The sequence below is a fragment of the Motacilla alba genome, chromosome 25 (genome assembly GCF_015832195.1).
Source record: "Motacilla alba alba isolate MOTALB_02 chromosome 25, Motacilla_alba_V1.0_pri, whole genome shotgun sequence".
Lineage (NCBI taxonomy): Eukaryota > Metazoa > Chordata > Aves > Passeriformes > Motacillidae > Motacilla > Motacilla alba.
In genome coordinates this window covers 1,197,183-1,209,621 of record NC_052040.1, presented here as the reverse complement: position 1 = coordinate 1,209,621, position 12,439 = coordinate 1,197,183, and the positions used below count along the sequence as shown (strand labels likewise).

The window sequence follows — 12,439 nt, the reverse complement described above, 5'->3', positions numbered from 1 at the left end:
GAGCGACGGGAGCCTCGGGTTGCAGGGGGAGCCTTGGGGTGCAGGGGCAACTCGTGGGTGCAGGGCCAAGCGAGGGTGGTGAACTCCACGGGCTGTGCCAAGGGGTCAGCGCTGTGCCAGAGCAAGGACGTGCCATCCAGCCCCAGGCTGCCCTGTACCCTCGCTGCTCGGAGCCCATCCATCAGCCTGCTCCAAAGCATGAACCTGCCCCTGCATGGAACAGGCCCCCAGCAGCTGCCACGAGCTGTTGAGGCAGCAAGGAGCCAGTTGTGCCATCCACTACATGGCTGTCCTGTCCACCACACAGTTTTCCCATCCATCCATGTGTCACAGGGCTCACACTGGCACTGCTGCCGTGCGTTGCCATGGCACTGCACACCACCCTGGTGACAGGGATGAAACTGGAGCCAGCGGGGCCATTGTGGGATGTGCTTCCCCAGGAACAGGCCTGGCTTTGTCCCGGCCTGTGCCACCCCCTGCCGCGCTGCTGTCTCAGAACCCGGCCGTCCATCACCAGGGGCCGTGACCTGCTCCAGGCAGCCCAAGCTCGGAGGTGCCTCAGACATCCTCCATCCCCGCAGCAGAGAGCCGTGGCTTGTGGCAGCAACGCGGCTGCAGCGGCGGGGATGCCTCATCTCTCTGCTCCCTGCTCTCTGAACCCTTTGCACCTGAAGAGCAAACAGTAAGTGTGTGCAACCCGTTATTCTGCCTCCCAAAAAGGCACCCCAGCAACATCCCACTCCATGCTGTGGTGTCCCTCCTCCTTCCCCGGTGACCTCTTTCCTCTCTCGTGGCCACCAAGGCTTGTGGGGTCCTCCATGGAAAGGCCTTTTTCCTCCCTGAAACTTAGTAGCAAACAGGCTACAAGACATCCCTAATTTTTCATAAATAATATAAAATAATGCTGCTGGTTTGAAGTGTTCGCTGGTTGGGCCATGCTGCCTTGGCTGCCTAAGCACCTCTCTCTCTTGCAGGCAGGCTGCTGCCCCCGCCCATGGATTCGGAAGAGGCTGCTGAGCTGGGAGCGCAGCCCACCGCCCCTACACATCCCACTGCCCCCACACATCCCACTGCCCCCTCTGCCCCCACACATCCCACTGCCCCCTCTGCTTCCTCACATCCCACTGCCCCCACACATCCCACTGCCCCCTCTGCCCCCTCTGCCCCCACCAACCCCACACATCCCACTGCCCCCACACATCCCACTGCCCCCTCTGCTTCCTCACATCCCACTGCCCCCACACATCCCACTGCCCCCTCTGCCCCCACCAACCCCACACATCCCACTGCCCCCACACATCCCACTGCCCCCTCTGCTTCCTCACATCCCACTGCCCCTACACATCCCACTGCCCCCTCTGCCCCCACCAACCCCACACATCCCACTGCCCCCTCTGCTTCCTCACACCCCACTGCCCCCTCTGCCCCCACCAACCCCACACACCCCACTGTCCCCTCACATCCCACTGCCACCTCTGCCCCCTCTATCCCCCCACACCCCTCTGCTTCCCCACACCCCACTGCCCCCTCAGCCCCCACACACCCCGCAGCCCCCACACACCCCACTGCTCCCCCACACCCCACTGCCCGCACTGCCCCCACACACCCCACTGCCCCCTCAGCCCCCTCTATCCCCCCACACCCCTCTGCTTGCCCACACCCCATTGCCCCCTCTGCCCCCACAGCCCCCAAAGTCCCTGCACACCCTACTGCCCCCGCTGCCCCCACACACCCCACTGTCCCCCCTGTCCCCGCACACCCCACTGTCCCCTCTGTCCCCGCACACCCCACTGCCCCCACACACCCCACTGTCCCCACCATCACCACCACCCCCGCAGCCCCCACAGGCTGCAAGAAGAGCCGGAAGAAGAAGAAGAAGGCTGAGGCCAGGGCAGCTGCTCCGGAGGGAGGGGATGAGGCGGCAGGGCGGGTGGATGCGATCCAGGGCCTCACACGAGCCGGACACCGGGCGCTGGCCCTGGGCGCCGGGCGGGAGGCCGTGGGGTGCTTCAGGAAGGCCCTGCTCCTCTCCAGGGACTCGGTGAGCCCCCAGCTCCACAGGGCTTGCGCCTTCAACCTGGGGGCTGCCTACGTGGAGACTGGGAAACCCAAAAAGGGCTTTGAGTTCCTCCTCCAGTCCCAGCCCTCAGAGGCGGAGAGCGGGGACCACTCGGCGAGCCTTTATTTCAGCGTCGGGGCGGCTCACGAAGGGCTCCGGGATTTCCCAAAGGCTCTGGAGAGTTGTGAGAAAGTTTCCGGCCACGCTGGTGCCGCTCAGGCTGGCACCTGCCGAGCGGGGACCTGCGTGCAGATGGGCTGCTGCTACCTGGGCATGCGGGAGCCGGCGCGGGCCGCGCGGTGCTTCCTGGACGCGGCGCAGGCCTACGCGGCGGCCGAGAGCCCCGGGGCCGCGGCCGTGGCTCTGAGCAGGGCGAGCGGCTCCATGCTGCAGAGCCGGCGCTTCCGAGCCGCAGAGATCGCCGGGGTCCTCGCCCGGTGCCGCTCGCTCTGCGAGACCATCCCCGACCCGGCCCTGCGAGGTAACGCCGCGCCCTCCCCGCTCAGGGCCCGGCGGAGCGGCTCCCACGCCCGCTTTCTCCTCTCTGCCCGCAGGGAAACTCTACAGCGACATCGGCCTCGGCTACTCGCAGCTCCACGTCTTCTCCCTGGCTGCCGAGAGCTTCGAGCGGGCCCTGGGGCTGTGCGGCGGGCAGCGGCACCGGGAGGCCGCGCTGCTGCAGAACCTGGGCGCTGCCCTCAACGCCCTGCGCAGCTTCGGCCCCGCGCTGCGCTGGCACCGGCGAGCGGCCGCGCTGCACGGTACCGCACCCCGCCGCCCTGCCGCTGCCCCTTGGCCGGGCCCCATGGGCCAGCTCGGCATGGAGCCCTGCGTCCCCGATTCCAGGTGCTCTGGGCAACCGCAGGGCTCAGGGGCAGAGCTTTGGGAACCTGGCGTACGCCTGCAGCCAGCTCGGGAAGCACGGCGCTGCCGCCGAGAGCTACCTGCACGCCCTGCAAGCCTTCCGGGACTCGGGTGAGGGGAGGCACCCGCAGCATCCCGCAGCATCCCGCAGCATCCCGCAGCCAGGCGGACTCAGGAGATGCCGCCTGCCAGGCATCTCGGCTGAGCAGTGCAGGGACCAACGCAGCCCTTTGCCTCCCAGGGGACTTGCAGGGGCAGTGGCAAGCGTGCGAGGGGCTGGGTGCAGCGTGCTTGCACCTGGGAGACCCCCAGAAAGCCATCGGGCACTATCAGGAGGCCCTGATTTTGCTTTCCCGCTGTCAGGTAAGGCATGGTGGGGCACCCCCAGGGCCCGACCCTCCCGAGCATCACGGGGCACTGGCCTCAGCCCTGGGGCACACCCACTTAGCCCATCACACACAGAGGTTCTCTCCACCACAGGACAGCCCCAGAGCTGCCCACAAACGGGTCGTGCACAAGCTCGCAGATGCCATCCAGCACCGACTCCACCTCGGCCACCTCTCCTACCAGCGGGGCTGGGCACCCAGCCCAGGACTGGTGAGCATCACCCCGGAGGGCTGGGCACACTCTGGAGGGCTGGGAACTGGGACCCCAGTAGGGGTTGTGGCAAGAGGTGCCCGGGTTTGCTGGGCAGATTAACACGTTAATCCCATCAGGAGCCCAGCCAGCTGCGGTTCTGCTCCACACTGCCCCGTGGCAGTAGGACACAGCTCCAGGGGAGCAAGGTGTGAGTAGGAAAGCTGCCATCCTCTCTCTCCTTCCTCTGGAACGAGTTTCCAGATGAAACAAGAGACAAGCCTTCCTTCACTCCATATCCTTCAGGGGGAAAGCCCAGGCTGAGGACGAGCTGTATTGTTGTACACCCGGGGCACGTGCGGGGTATTCAGGTGAGAGGCTGCAAACTAAACGTGGGGTTGAGCCTTCAGGCAGTTCCTGATGGAGCCGAGTCTTTGGCACAGTCTCATACTGTGTCCTTGCCTGTTTGTCCTGGAGGTACAAGGGTGGCCCTGACTGGTGGTCTCGCACTGGAGCCTTGCTGCCCAAGCGGCCTCCTGGGCACCTCTGGGGAGGATGACGATGGTGCCAGTTCAGCTCCAGGGTATCACAGTGAGCCCCAGGCTAACAGGTGGGTGGGCAAGGGGGAGGCACCTCAGTACAGCCCCTGGCATCCAGGTATCTCTGCAGCACAAGGGACCTCTCCTGTGAAAATCCAGAGATTTTTTTTAAAGATACATAATTCTGGGAGTGGCTCTGGGGTCATTCCAGCTGGATCCTAGGGAGGGTCCAGTCAGGATGTGGCAGGGGAGCTGTCCAGAACCCCACACGAGGTTCACTTGTCTCTCAGCCCCCTGCCCCTGGCCAAGCCTCCCCATGCCGGCCTCCAGCTCCGTAAGTACCCCAGACAACCAGGACATCGCTTCTCCAGTGAGCCCAGGCCTGAGGGTCTCACACCACATCCCGCAGGGCACCAAAAACGCCAGACCTTCCATCTGAGGCCTCCAGAGAGGTGGGTGATGCCTTGGGGGAGTGGGCAAGGGAGGTCTGGGCTCCAGAGTGTCCTCTGAGGTTCACGAGTGGAGATCCCAGCAGAGCTGCTTCTTGGAACGGACACGACCCCAAGCCAAAAGTCACGGGGGCTGGGGATTTTGGTACCTCATAGCCAACACCACAACTGTGCCCTAGGGATGGGACAGCAGATCTAAGGGTGGTTTCCAGTTCCCTGGTATGAACCTCCTGCCCACTCCTGCCTTCCAGTGCTTAAAGAGACTCCAACAAGAGCTGGAGAGGACAAGGACAAGGGGGACAAGGGCCTGACGGGACAGGATAAGGGGGAATGGCTTCCTGCTGCCTGAGGGCAGGGTTAGATGGGATATTGGGAAGGAATTCTTCCCTGTGAGGGTGGGGAGGCCCTGGTACAGGTGTCCAGAGAAGCTGTGGCTGCCCCATCCCGAGAAGTGTCCAAGGTCAGTTTGGACAGGGCTTGCAGCAACCTGGGCTAGTGGAAGGTGTCCCTTGGGATGAGATGGGCTTTAAGATCCCTTCCCACTAAACCAGTCAGTGATTTGATTATTCCATTTTGCATCCTGCTGGACACCCTCACTCCCCATCACGCTTCCTTGCAGCCTTGACGATGACCCCACTGCCACTGCTGCCGGCTGCTGGTCCCGCCGGGGACCCCGCACGGGCACCAGGACTCTGTCCCTCGTCTGCAGCCTCGTGTGACCAGCAGGACACCAGGGAAACGCCGCTTCTCGGGGGGTGGGCCGTTGAGCCAACACGGTTTTGACCCCGCTCCGTTTCCGCCATCCTTTGTATGTCGGGGTCCCGGGGAGGAAATGAAGGGGCTGGAGGAACAGTGGCGTGCCTGCAAGGCCTGCAGGAACCGCGGAGTGCCGGCAAGGCCTGCAGGAACAGTGGCGTGCCGGCAAGGCCTGCAGGAACGGCGGAGTGTCCGCAAGGCCTGCGGGAACCGCGGAGTGCCGGCAAGGCCCGGAAGAACGGCGGAGTGCCGGCAAGGCCTGGAGGAACGGCGGAGTGCCGGCAAGGCCCGCAGGAACGGCGGAGTGCCGGCGGGTGCTGAGGGAACGGCGGAGTGCCGGCAAGGCCTGCGGGAACGCGGCCTCTGCGCGGCTCCTTCCCGGGCGGTGAAGGGCGCTCCGCCCCGGGGCGGCCCCGCGCCTGCTCCGCGGAGCTCCGAGGGCCGTACCGGGGCCGTACCGGGCCGTACCCGCTCCGTACCGGGCCGTGCCCGCCGCATGCCGGGCCCGCGGGCGCTGCTGGGCTTGGGGCTGCTGGTGGCGGCGGCGCGGGCGGGCGGGCGGTGCCGGGACCGCGGCTGGAGCTGGGGCTGGGAGCGGGAGCGGTGCCGGTGCTCGCCCCGCCGCGCCATGCACGTCCCCAGCGCGGGGGCCGGCCCGACCGGGCTCCGCTTCCTCGGGTAGGAGGCGGGCGGTCCGCAGGGTGGACGGGGTACGGGCGGGCTGAGCGCTGCAGGGGGGTCGGGGATGGGGTGCAGATGTACAGGGGGCTCAGCTCTCTGTGTCCCCCCCCACCCGGCTCATGCAAAGTCGAGGGGATCACAGCCCCCAGGCTGGGCCTGGCCGGGTTTTGGGGTACCCAAGGGTGCCATCTCCCACCCTAGGCAGGAGGAGGCCCAGGCTATCGACCAAGAGCTCTTCACCGAGTACAAGTTCAGCGTGGATCAGCTGATGGAGCTGGCGGGGCTGAGCTGTGCCACTGCCATTGCCAAGGTGGGGGTCCTGGGGGGCAGAAGGGGATCCTGGCACTGTGGGCTGAGCGGTGCCACTGCCAGCAGCGAGGAGGGGATCCTGATATCGTGGGCTGAGCTGTGCCACTGCCAGGGTGGGTGCCTGGGAGGTGGGTGGAGGTCCCGGGGAGAGTTCCAGCACTGCAGGCTGAGTGCTATCCCCACCTTCGACAAGGTGGGCGCCCTGGGAGCCAAGGGAGGGTCCTGGGGATTCTAGCATTGTGTACCAAGCTGTACCACCAAGCTGGGCACCAGGAAGGCAGATGGTGATCCTGGGGATCGTCCCAGTCCCATGGGCATGCCAGTCCTAAGTTGGGGGTCTTGTGAATCCTGGGCCCATGGGTCCCACTTCCCCATCATAACCCTGTGCCTCTTGCCCCCCATCAGGCCTACCCACCCAGCTCCTTCACCACGAGCCAGCCCGCTGTGCTGGTGGTCTGCGGGCCAGGGAACAACGGCGGCGATGGGCTGGTCTGCGCCCGGCACCTGAAGATGTTTGTGAGTCTTGCACAGGCGGCCACAGGGTCCCTGTGAGAGTGCTGGTCCCCGTGCACCCCTGTACCTGTGGGCTCCAGGGTCCCACTCCTCTGGCTGCTGCTGGTGCCAGAGTGGGATTAGTTCAGGCTCCTTCTGCTCTCGCAGGGCTACCAGCCAACCGTGTATTACCCCAAGCGCCCCAGCAAGCCCCTCTTTGAAGGTTTGACCACCCAGTGCAAGAAGATGGATATTCCCTTCCTCCCCGAGTTCCCAGCTGAGGTGAGGAGCAGCCCCCAGCTTGGCAGCACCCGCTCCTGGAGCTGTGGCCGGGACTGCCCTTCACCTGCCGCCATCCCCGCCGCAGGCTGCGTTCATCGACGAGCTCTACGGCCTGGTGGTGGATGCCATTTTCGGCTTCAGCTTCACGGGAGCAGTGCGGGAGCCCTTTGGCAGCATCCTCGGCACTCTGGAGCGCGTCACGGTGCCCATCGCCAGCATCGACATCCCCTCAGGTGAGTTGTGGCTGCACCCGCCGCAGGAAGGTGCCCGGCCGGGGTGGTGCCAGCTCCAGCCTGGCCACGGCTCGTTGCAGGCTGGGACGTGGAGAAGGGGAAGGCTGACGGCCTCCAGCCCGACATGCTCATCTCCCTGACGGCGCCCAAGAAGGCAGCGATGCATTTCACCGGCCGGTACCACTTCCTTGGGGGCAGGTTTGTGCCCCCTGCGCTCCAGGAGAAATACGCCCTGAACCTGCCGGCGTACCCCGGCACGGACTGCGTCCTGCAGCTCACCTAGAGCCGGGGCCACAGGGGCTGGGGGGCCAGGCCCGGCTTCAGCACCGCACACCAGGGCCAAATTCTGCCCAAGCCTCTGCTAGGAGGGTGCTCGGCGCCTCGCTGGGCTTCGGTGTGAGCCGGCAGGATGGGAAGGCCCAGAGTGGGGAGTGGTGAGGGGAGCTCGCTTTGGAGCTGCTGCCTGATGCAAGTGCTACAGGTGTAAAGGTGATCTGGGGTTCTGCCACTCACGGCACCACTCACGCTTCGGGATAATCTGATCACAATAAAGATTTATTCACGCCCTTGAAAAAATACTTTAGTACTCTGCAGGGTGTGTCCTTCTGTGACAGGCCCATGGCAAATGGGTCCCTGCCTCAGGGCCTGGGGGGAGCCAGGGTCACTCCTGAAAGTTCAGGTGGTGAAGTAAAGCTTGATCCAGCTCCAGACCAGCTCCCCAGGCAGCTGGGCCACAGTGCTGGGCTCCATCTGGAACGAGCTCAGAGCAGCCCGTGGCACCCAGCAGCACCAGGATCAGGACCCTCACAGCCAGGTGGGGCTGGCAGCTGCACAGCCTGGCAGCCATGTCACTGGCTCACTCCGGCTCCCTCTTCCTCTTCTTCTTCCTCCTCTTCTTTGTAGGGCTGTGTCCCAAGTTTGGCTCATCTGTCTCTTGTAGAGGTACATCTGTTTCAGCTGGTTCTTCTTTATCCTCCTCTTCCTGCTTCTTCTTCTTTTTCTTCTTTCTCCTCTTTGCAGCCTTCCCATCCTCTTCCACCACCTCCTCTTCTATGCTTACCTCTGGCTTCTTCCTCCTCTTCATGACCTTCCCCTCCTCTCCTGATACCTCTTCTCCACATGGCTCTGTCACCACCTTCTTCTTCTTCTTCCTCACGACCTCCTCCTCTCCTGCCAGCTCCTCTTCTCTGCTTGGCCCCTGCTTCTTTTTCTTCTTCTTCTTCACAACCTTTTCTTCTTCCAACACCTCCTCCTGTTCTGTGTTTGCTTCCTGGCTCTGTGGCACCTCAGCTCCATCCCTGGACCGTTTCCTTTTCTTCTTTTTGCCCTGGCTGCTCTCGGGGGGCTCCTGCTGCTGCTCCCGTTGCCGGTACGTGGCCAGGAAGGCTCTCTCCTGCTCCTCCAGGCGCGCCAGCTTGGCACTCATGGTCAGGCCATGACGGGCACCCCTGCAATGACCACGGGCAGCCAGGACTGGCACCTCCCCAGCACGGAAGGTGGTCCCCCAGCCCAGCGTGCCCAACAGCCCCTGCGAAGAGGGGGCAGCCTGGCCAGCTGACTCCCCCCAGGCACTCACTTGTGTGCCGTGCGGCCGCCGCACGCCTGCACCAGCTCCTCGTCCGTCAGCCTGGGGACACAGACAAACCTGTCACCCCCAGCATCCGTGAGGGGAACACGGTGTGGAGCAGGGCTCTGCCTTTCAGCCCTCGTCCCTGCCCATCACGGGATGGGGCCCAGCCTCACCTCCTGACCGAAGAGAGGTCCAACTTCTCCTCCTCCTCCTGGCTGCTCTCAGAGCTGGCTGTCACAGCCTCCTCCCCACGGGCTGTGAGCGTGGCTGACTGCGGCACAGAGACACAGGGACTGTGAGAAAGGGGAGAAAGGAAAACGGGGCTCCGGGGGCCACAGCAGCAACGAGCCGGGGGCCAGGCAGCCCCCAGGCTCCTGGGGCCAGTCACCTTCACGAAGCGGCCGTACAGCAGGCTCCCGCTGCTGCCGGCCTTGCGTGGCTTCTTGTTGCTGATGCTGCCTCCCTGCTCAGAAAGTGCCTTCACAGAGATGCCATCCTGAGGGAGAAAAGGCAAAGGCTTGGAAATGATCCGTCCAAGGGGTTTCGCCCCTCCAGCAGCACCTTTCCACCACCACAGCCCCTGTGCAAGGCGCTGCTTGCCGACAGGGCCTGGGGGAATACGGTGGCAGTCACCGAAGGAACCCAAACACCCTCCCCTGCCTTCAGCCCCGTCCCCCAGCCCCGCAACCTGGCCGGCCTCCACAGCGATGTTGGCCGCCGCCTTGTTGAAGACGTGGTCCCACCAGTGGAAGGTGAAGGGCTCGGCCGCGTCGTGTCCCACCTGCGGGGCGCAAGGAGCTGCAATGGCTGCGGTGGGCAGCGGGCAGCGGGCAGGGGCCGGGCGGGGACCGGGACTCACCCCCGCCGTGTCGCACTTCACCTTCACCCGGATGGCCTGGGCGATGCCGTCCTCCCGCCTGCCCAGCCCCTGCCCTGCACACAAGGCACCGTCACCCCTGCACGGCCCGGGGCACCGGGGGCACCGGGGGGCTGCAGCAGCCCGGGGGTGGGGAGAGAGCTGCAGAGCGGGTCCCGCAGCAAGGAGCGGGGCGGGCTCTGGGACCACTGGGGTCTGCAGGGTCCCGGGGCTTGGGGGCAGCTGGGGAAGATGGGGCTGGGGGGGATCGGGGCCTGGGGGGACACGGGGGCAATCGGGGGGCCGGGGTGCGGCGGGACGGGGACCCCCGCCCGGGCCCACCTCGGCGCCAGCCGTGCCGCCTCAGCTGGGTCTCGGCGAACTGCAGCCCGCGGCCCGGAGCCTCCGGGGCGCTCATGGCCCGCGGCTCCGGAGGGTCCCGGAGGGAGTCCCGCTGGGTCTCGGTGTGTCCCGGGGGCGATCCCGGGGGTCCCGGCGTGTCCCGCTGTGTCCCGGGGAGGGTCCTGGTGTGTCCCCGTGGGGTCCCGATTGGTCCCGGGGAGGGTCCCGCTGTGTCCCGGTGGGTACCGGGGGGGTCCCGGTGGGTCCCGCTGTGTCCCGGCGGGTCCCGGTGGGTCCCAGGGGGTATCCCGGGGTGTCCCGGTGGGTCCCGGGGAGAATCCCGGTGAGTCCCGGTGTGTCCCGGCGGGTCCCGGTGGGTCCCGGTGTGCCCCGCTGTGTCCCGGTGGGTCCCTGTGTGTCCCGGAGGGTATCCCGGTGTGTCCCGGTGTGTCCCGGTTGGTCCCGGGGGGTATCCCGGTGTGTCCTGGTGTGTCCCGGGGTGTCCCGGTATCCCGGTGTGTCCCGGCACCGCCGCACGAGGCCGGGGCGGAGTCACGGCCGGGGCCGCCGGGAACGAGCTGTGCGCATGCGCGAGGGGCGGGGCCGAGATTGCACCGAGAGCGGGGCGGGGCACGGGGACAGGGGAGGGGACACGGGGACAGGGACATGGGGACAGGGATAGGGACATGGGGACAGGGGAGGGGACACGGGGACAGGGACATGAGGACAGGGGAGGGGACAGGGGGAGGGACATGGGGACAGGGACATGGGGACAGGGGGACAGGGATAGGGACATGGGGACAGGGGAGGGGACAAGGATAGGGACATGGGGACAGGGACATGGAGATAGGGATAGGGACATGGGGACAGGGACATGGGGACAGAGAGACAGGGATGGGGCAGGGATAGGGACATGGGGATAGGGACATGGGGACAGGGACGTGTACACACACACACAGACAGACACACACACACACAGAGGTGACCTGTACACACAGACAGACTGACAGAAACACACACACAGACCTGATCTGTTCACAGACAGACAGACACACACACACAGAGCTGATGTGTACACACACACACACACACACACACAGAGCTGATGTGTACACAGACAGACAGACAGACACACACACACAGAGGTGACCTGTACACACAGACAGACTGACAGACACACACACACGCTTGCCCTCCCCATTGCAGTGCACCTCCACCGTGGGCAGTGTTGGCTCTGATCCAGCCAACCCTCCGAGCTGAGACCCCCGAAACCCCCCAGCTAACTGTGCTTTGAACACGAGCAGCAGCAGCCCTGGGCAGTGACGGGAGCCCAGGAGTCAGCTTGCTGGGGGAATCTCAAATAAAACAGCTCAGAGAAACGTCCGTGTGCCCCGAAATGTGCCACGGTCAGCTCCTGCAGCAGGGAGCTGTCCGGGCTGGCCATGGCCCACCCATGCTCTAAATCGTGGTTTTCTGCCCTTAAATACTCAGCAGAGAGGCTGAGGGGCATCATTCAGCCCTTTCTCACGGCTGCTGTGGCTGAGCGAAGGTGCTGCAGCAGTTCCACACGCACACAGACACACACAGACACATTTTCCAAGCTGTCCCACCCCATAACCCCCGGATATTTCCCTTCTGACCTTCTCTTGAGTCGCTTTGAACTTGCCCCTCCATAGTCAGGGCTGTGGCCACGGGAAACTGCCCCTACCATGAACTTGGTAACCAAAAAACCAATTTATTGAAAGGAATGTGGATGTTGGTTTCCTGCCATCTTTCTCTCCTCCGCATTTTTGAGGTTTGATTTCGAAGGTGGATGTGTTGCACCTGGACACTGGGGGGAAAGGCTGAGGATCCCCCCCAGGGAAAGGGGGAAGAATGAAGTACAAATACATCCTTGACAGCAGAAATCTCTCCCAACCAATCAGCCGGATTTGCCAGTGCCTGCTGCCGAAATTGCTTCGTTCATTATGTGTTAAATGAATTAATTCTATTTATCAGAGGAAAAGGAAAGTCAGTGAGAACACCTTTGGGCAATTCCTTGGGGAAGGAGAGATACGGGAGCGAGAAAGTGCAGCGGTTCCTTTGGAAGTGGGCCTTTGAACAGCACATTACCAGGGATTAGGGAAAGCTCTGGAAGGGATTAAGATTTCACTCAAAGGCTCCTTCTCACCAGCCTTCAAAGCTCCTCTTCCTCTGGAGCCTGGCAAGGCTGGATCTGCACCCCCGTGGCTACCAAAGACCAGACCCAGCTGCATCCACCTCCCACCCTGTCCCAGGGACCCCAGCCTCGCTGTCCCAGTGACCCCAGCCTCGCTGTCCCAGTGACCCCAGCCTCGCTGTCCCAGGGACCCCAGCCTCGCTGTCCCAGGGACCCCAGCCTCGCCGTCCCAGCCCTGGTGAGCTGGCAGCAGAGCAGGAACGACCCCAAAGT

At 64.5% G+C, this 12,439-nt stretch overlaps 3 protein-coding genes across 3 annotated transcripts; 2 read left to right on the top strand and 1 right to left on the bottom strand.

Annotated features, from left to right (window-relative positions):
- Window positions 1–365: 365 nt before the first annotated feature.
- Window positions 366–5,388, top strand: TTC24 (tetratricopeptide repeat domain 24). The gene is made up of 12 exons (XM_038161716.1): window positions 366–421; window positions 675–682; window positions 1,686–2,540; window positions 2,614–2,820; window positions 2,906–3,034; window positions 3,165–3,286; window positions 3,404–3,520; window positions 3,640–3,710; window positions 3,806–3,870; window positions 3,977–4,109; window positions 4,329–4,490; window positions 5,107–5,388. The coding sequence occupies exons 1-12, from the start codon at window positions 366–368 to the stop codon at window positions 5,204–5,206; spliced, it is 2,025 nt and encodes a 674-aa protein (XP_038017644.1). The 3' UTR covers window positions 5,207–5,388.
- Window positions 5,389–5,681: 293 nt separating this feature from the next.
- NAXE (NAD(P)HX epimerase) lies at window positions 5,682–7,818 on the top strand. The gene is made up of 6 exons (XM_038162153.1): window positions 5,682–5,921; window positions 6,126–6,234; window positions 6,639–6,749; window positions 6,894–7,007; window positions 7,093–7,240; window positions 7,321–7,818. The coding sequence occupies exons 1-6, from the start codon at window positions 5,740–5,742 to the stop codon at window positions 7,521–7,523; spliced, it is 867 nt and encodes a 288-aa protein (XP_038018081.1). The 5' UTR covers window positions 5,682–5,739; the 3' UTR covers window positions 7,524–7,818.
- Window positions 7,819–7,954: 136 nt separating this feature from the next.
- Window positions 7,955–10,202, bottom strand: GPATCH4 (G-patch domain containing 4). Its single transcript, XM_038162152.1, has 7 exons — window positions 10,009–10,202; window positions 9,670–9,743; window positions 9,499–9,591; window positions 9,199–9,306; window positions 8,984–9,081; window positions 8,817–8,867; window positions 7,955–8,688 (listed from the first exon to the last, which is right to left on the bottom strand). Exons 1-7 carry the CDS (start codon window positions 10,082–10,084, stop codon window positions 8,097–8,099), a joined length of 1,092 nt encoding a protein of 363 aa, XP_038018080.1. The 5' UTR covers window positions 10,085–10,202; the 3' UTR covers window positions 7,955–8,096.
- Window positions 10,203–12,439: the final 2,237 nt, after the last annotated feature.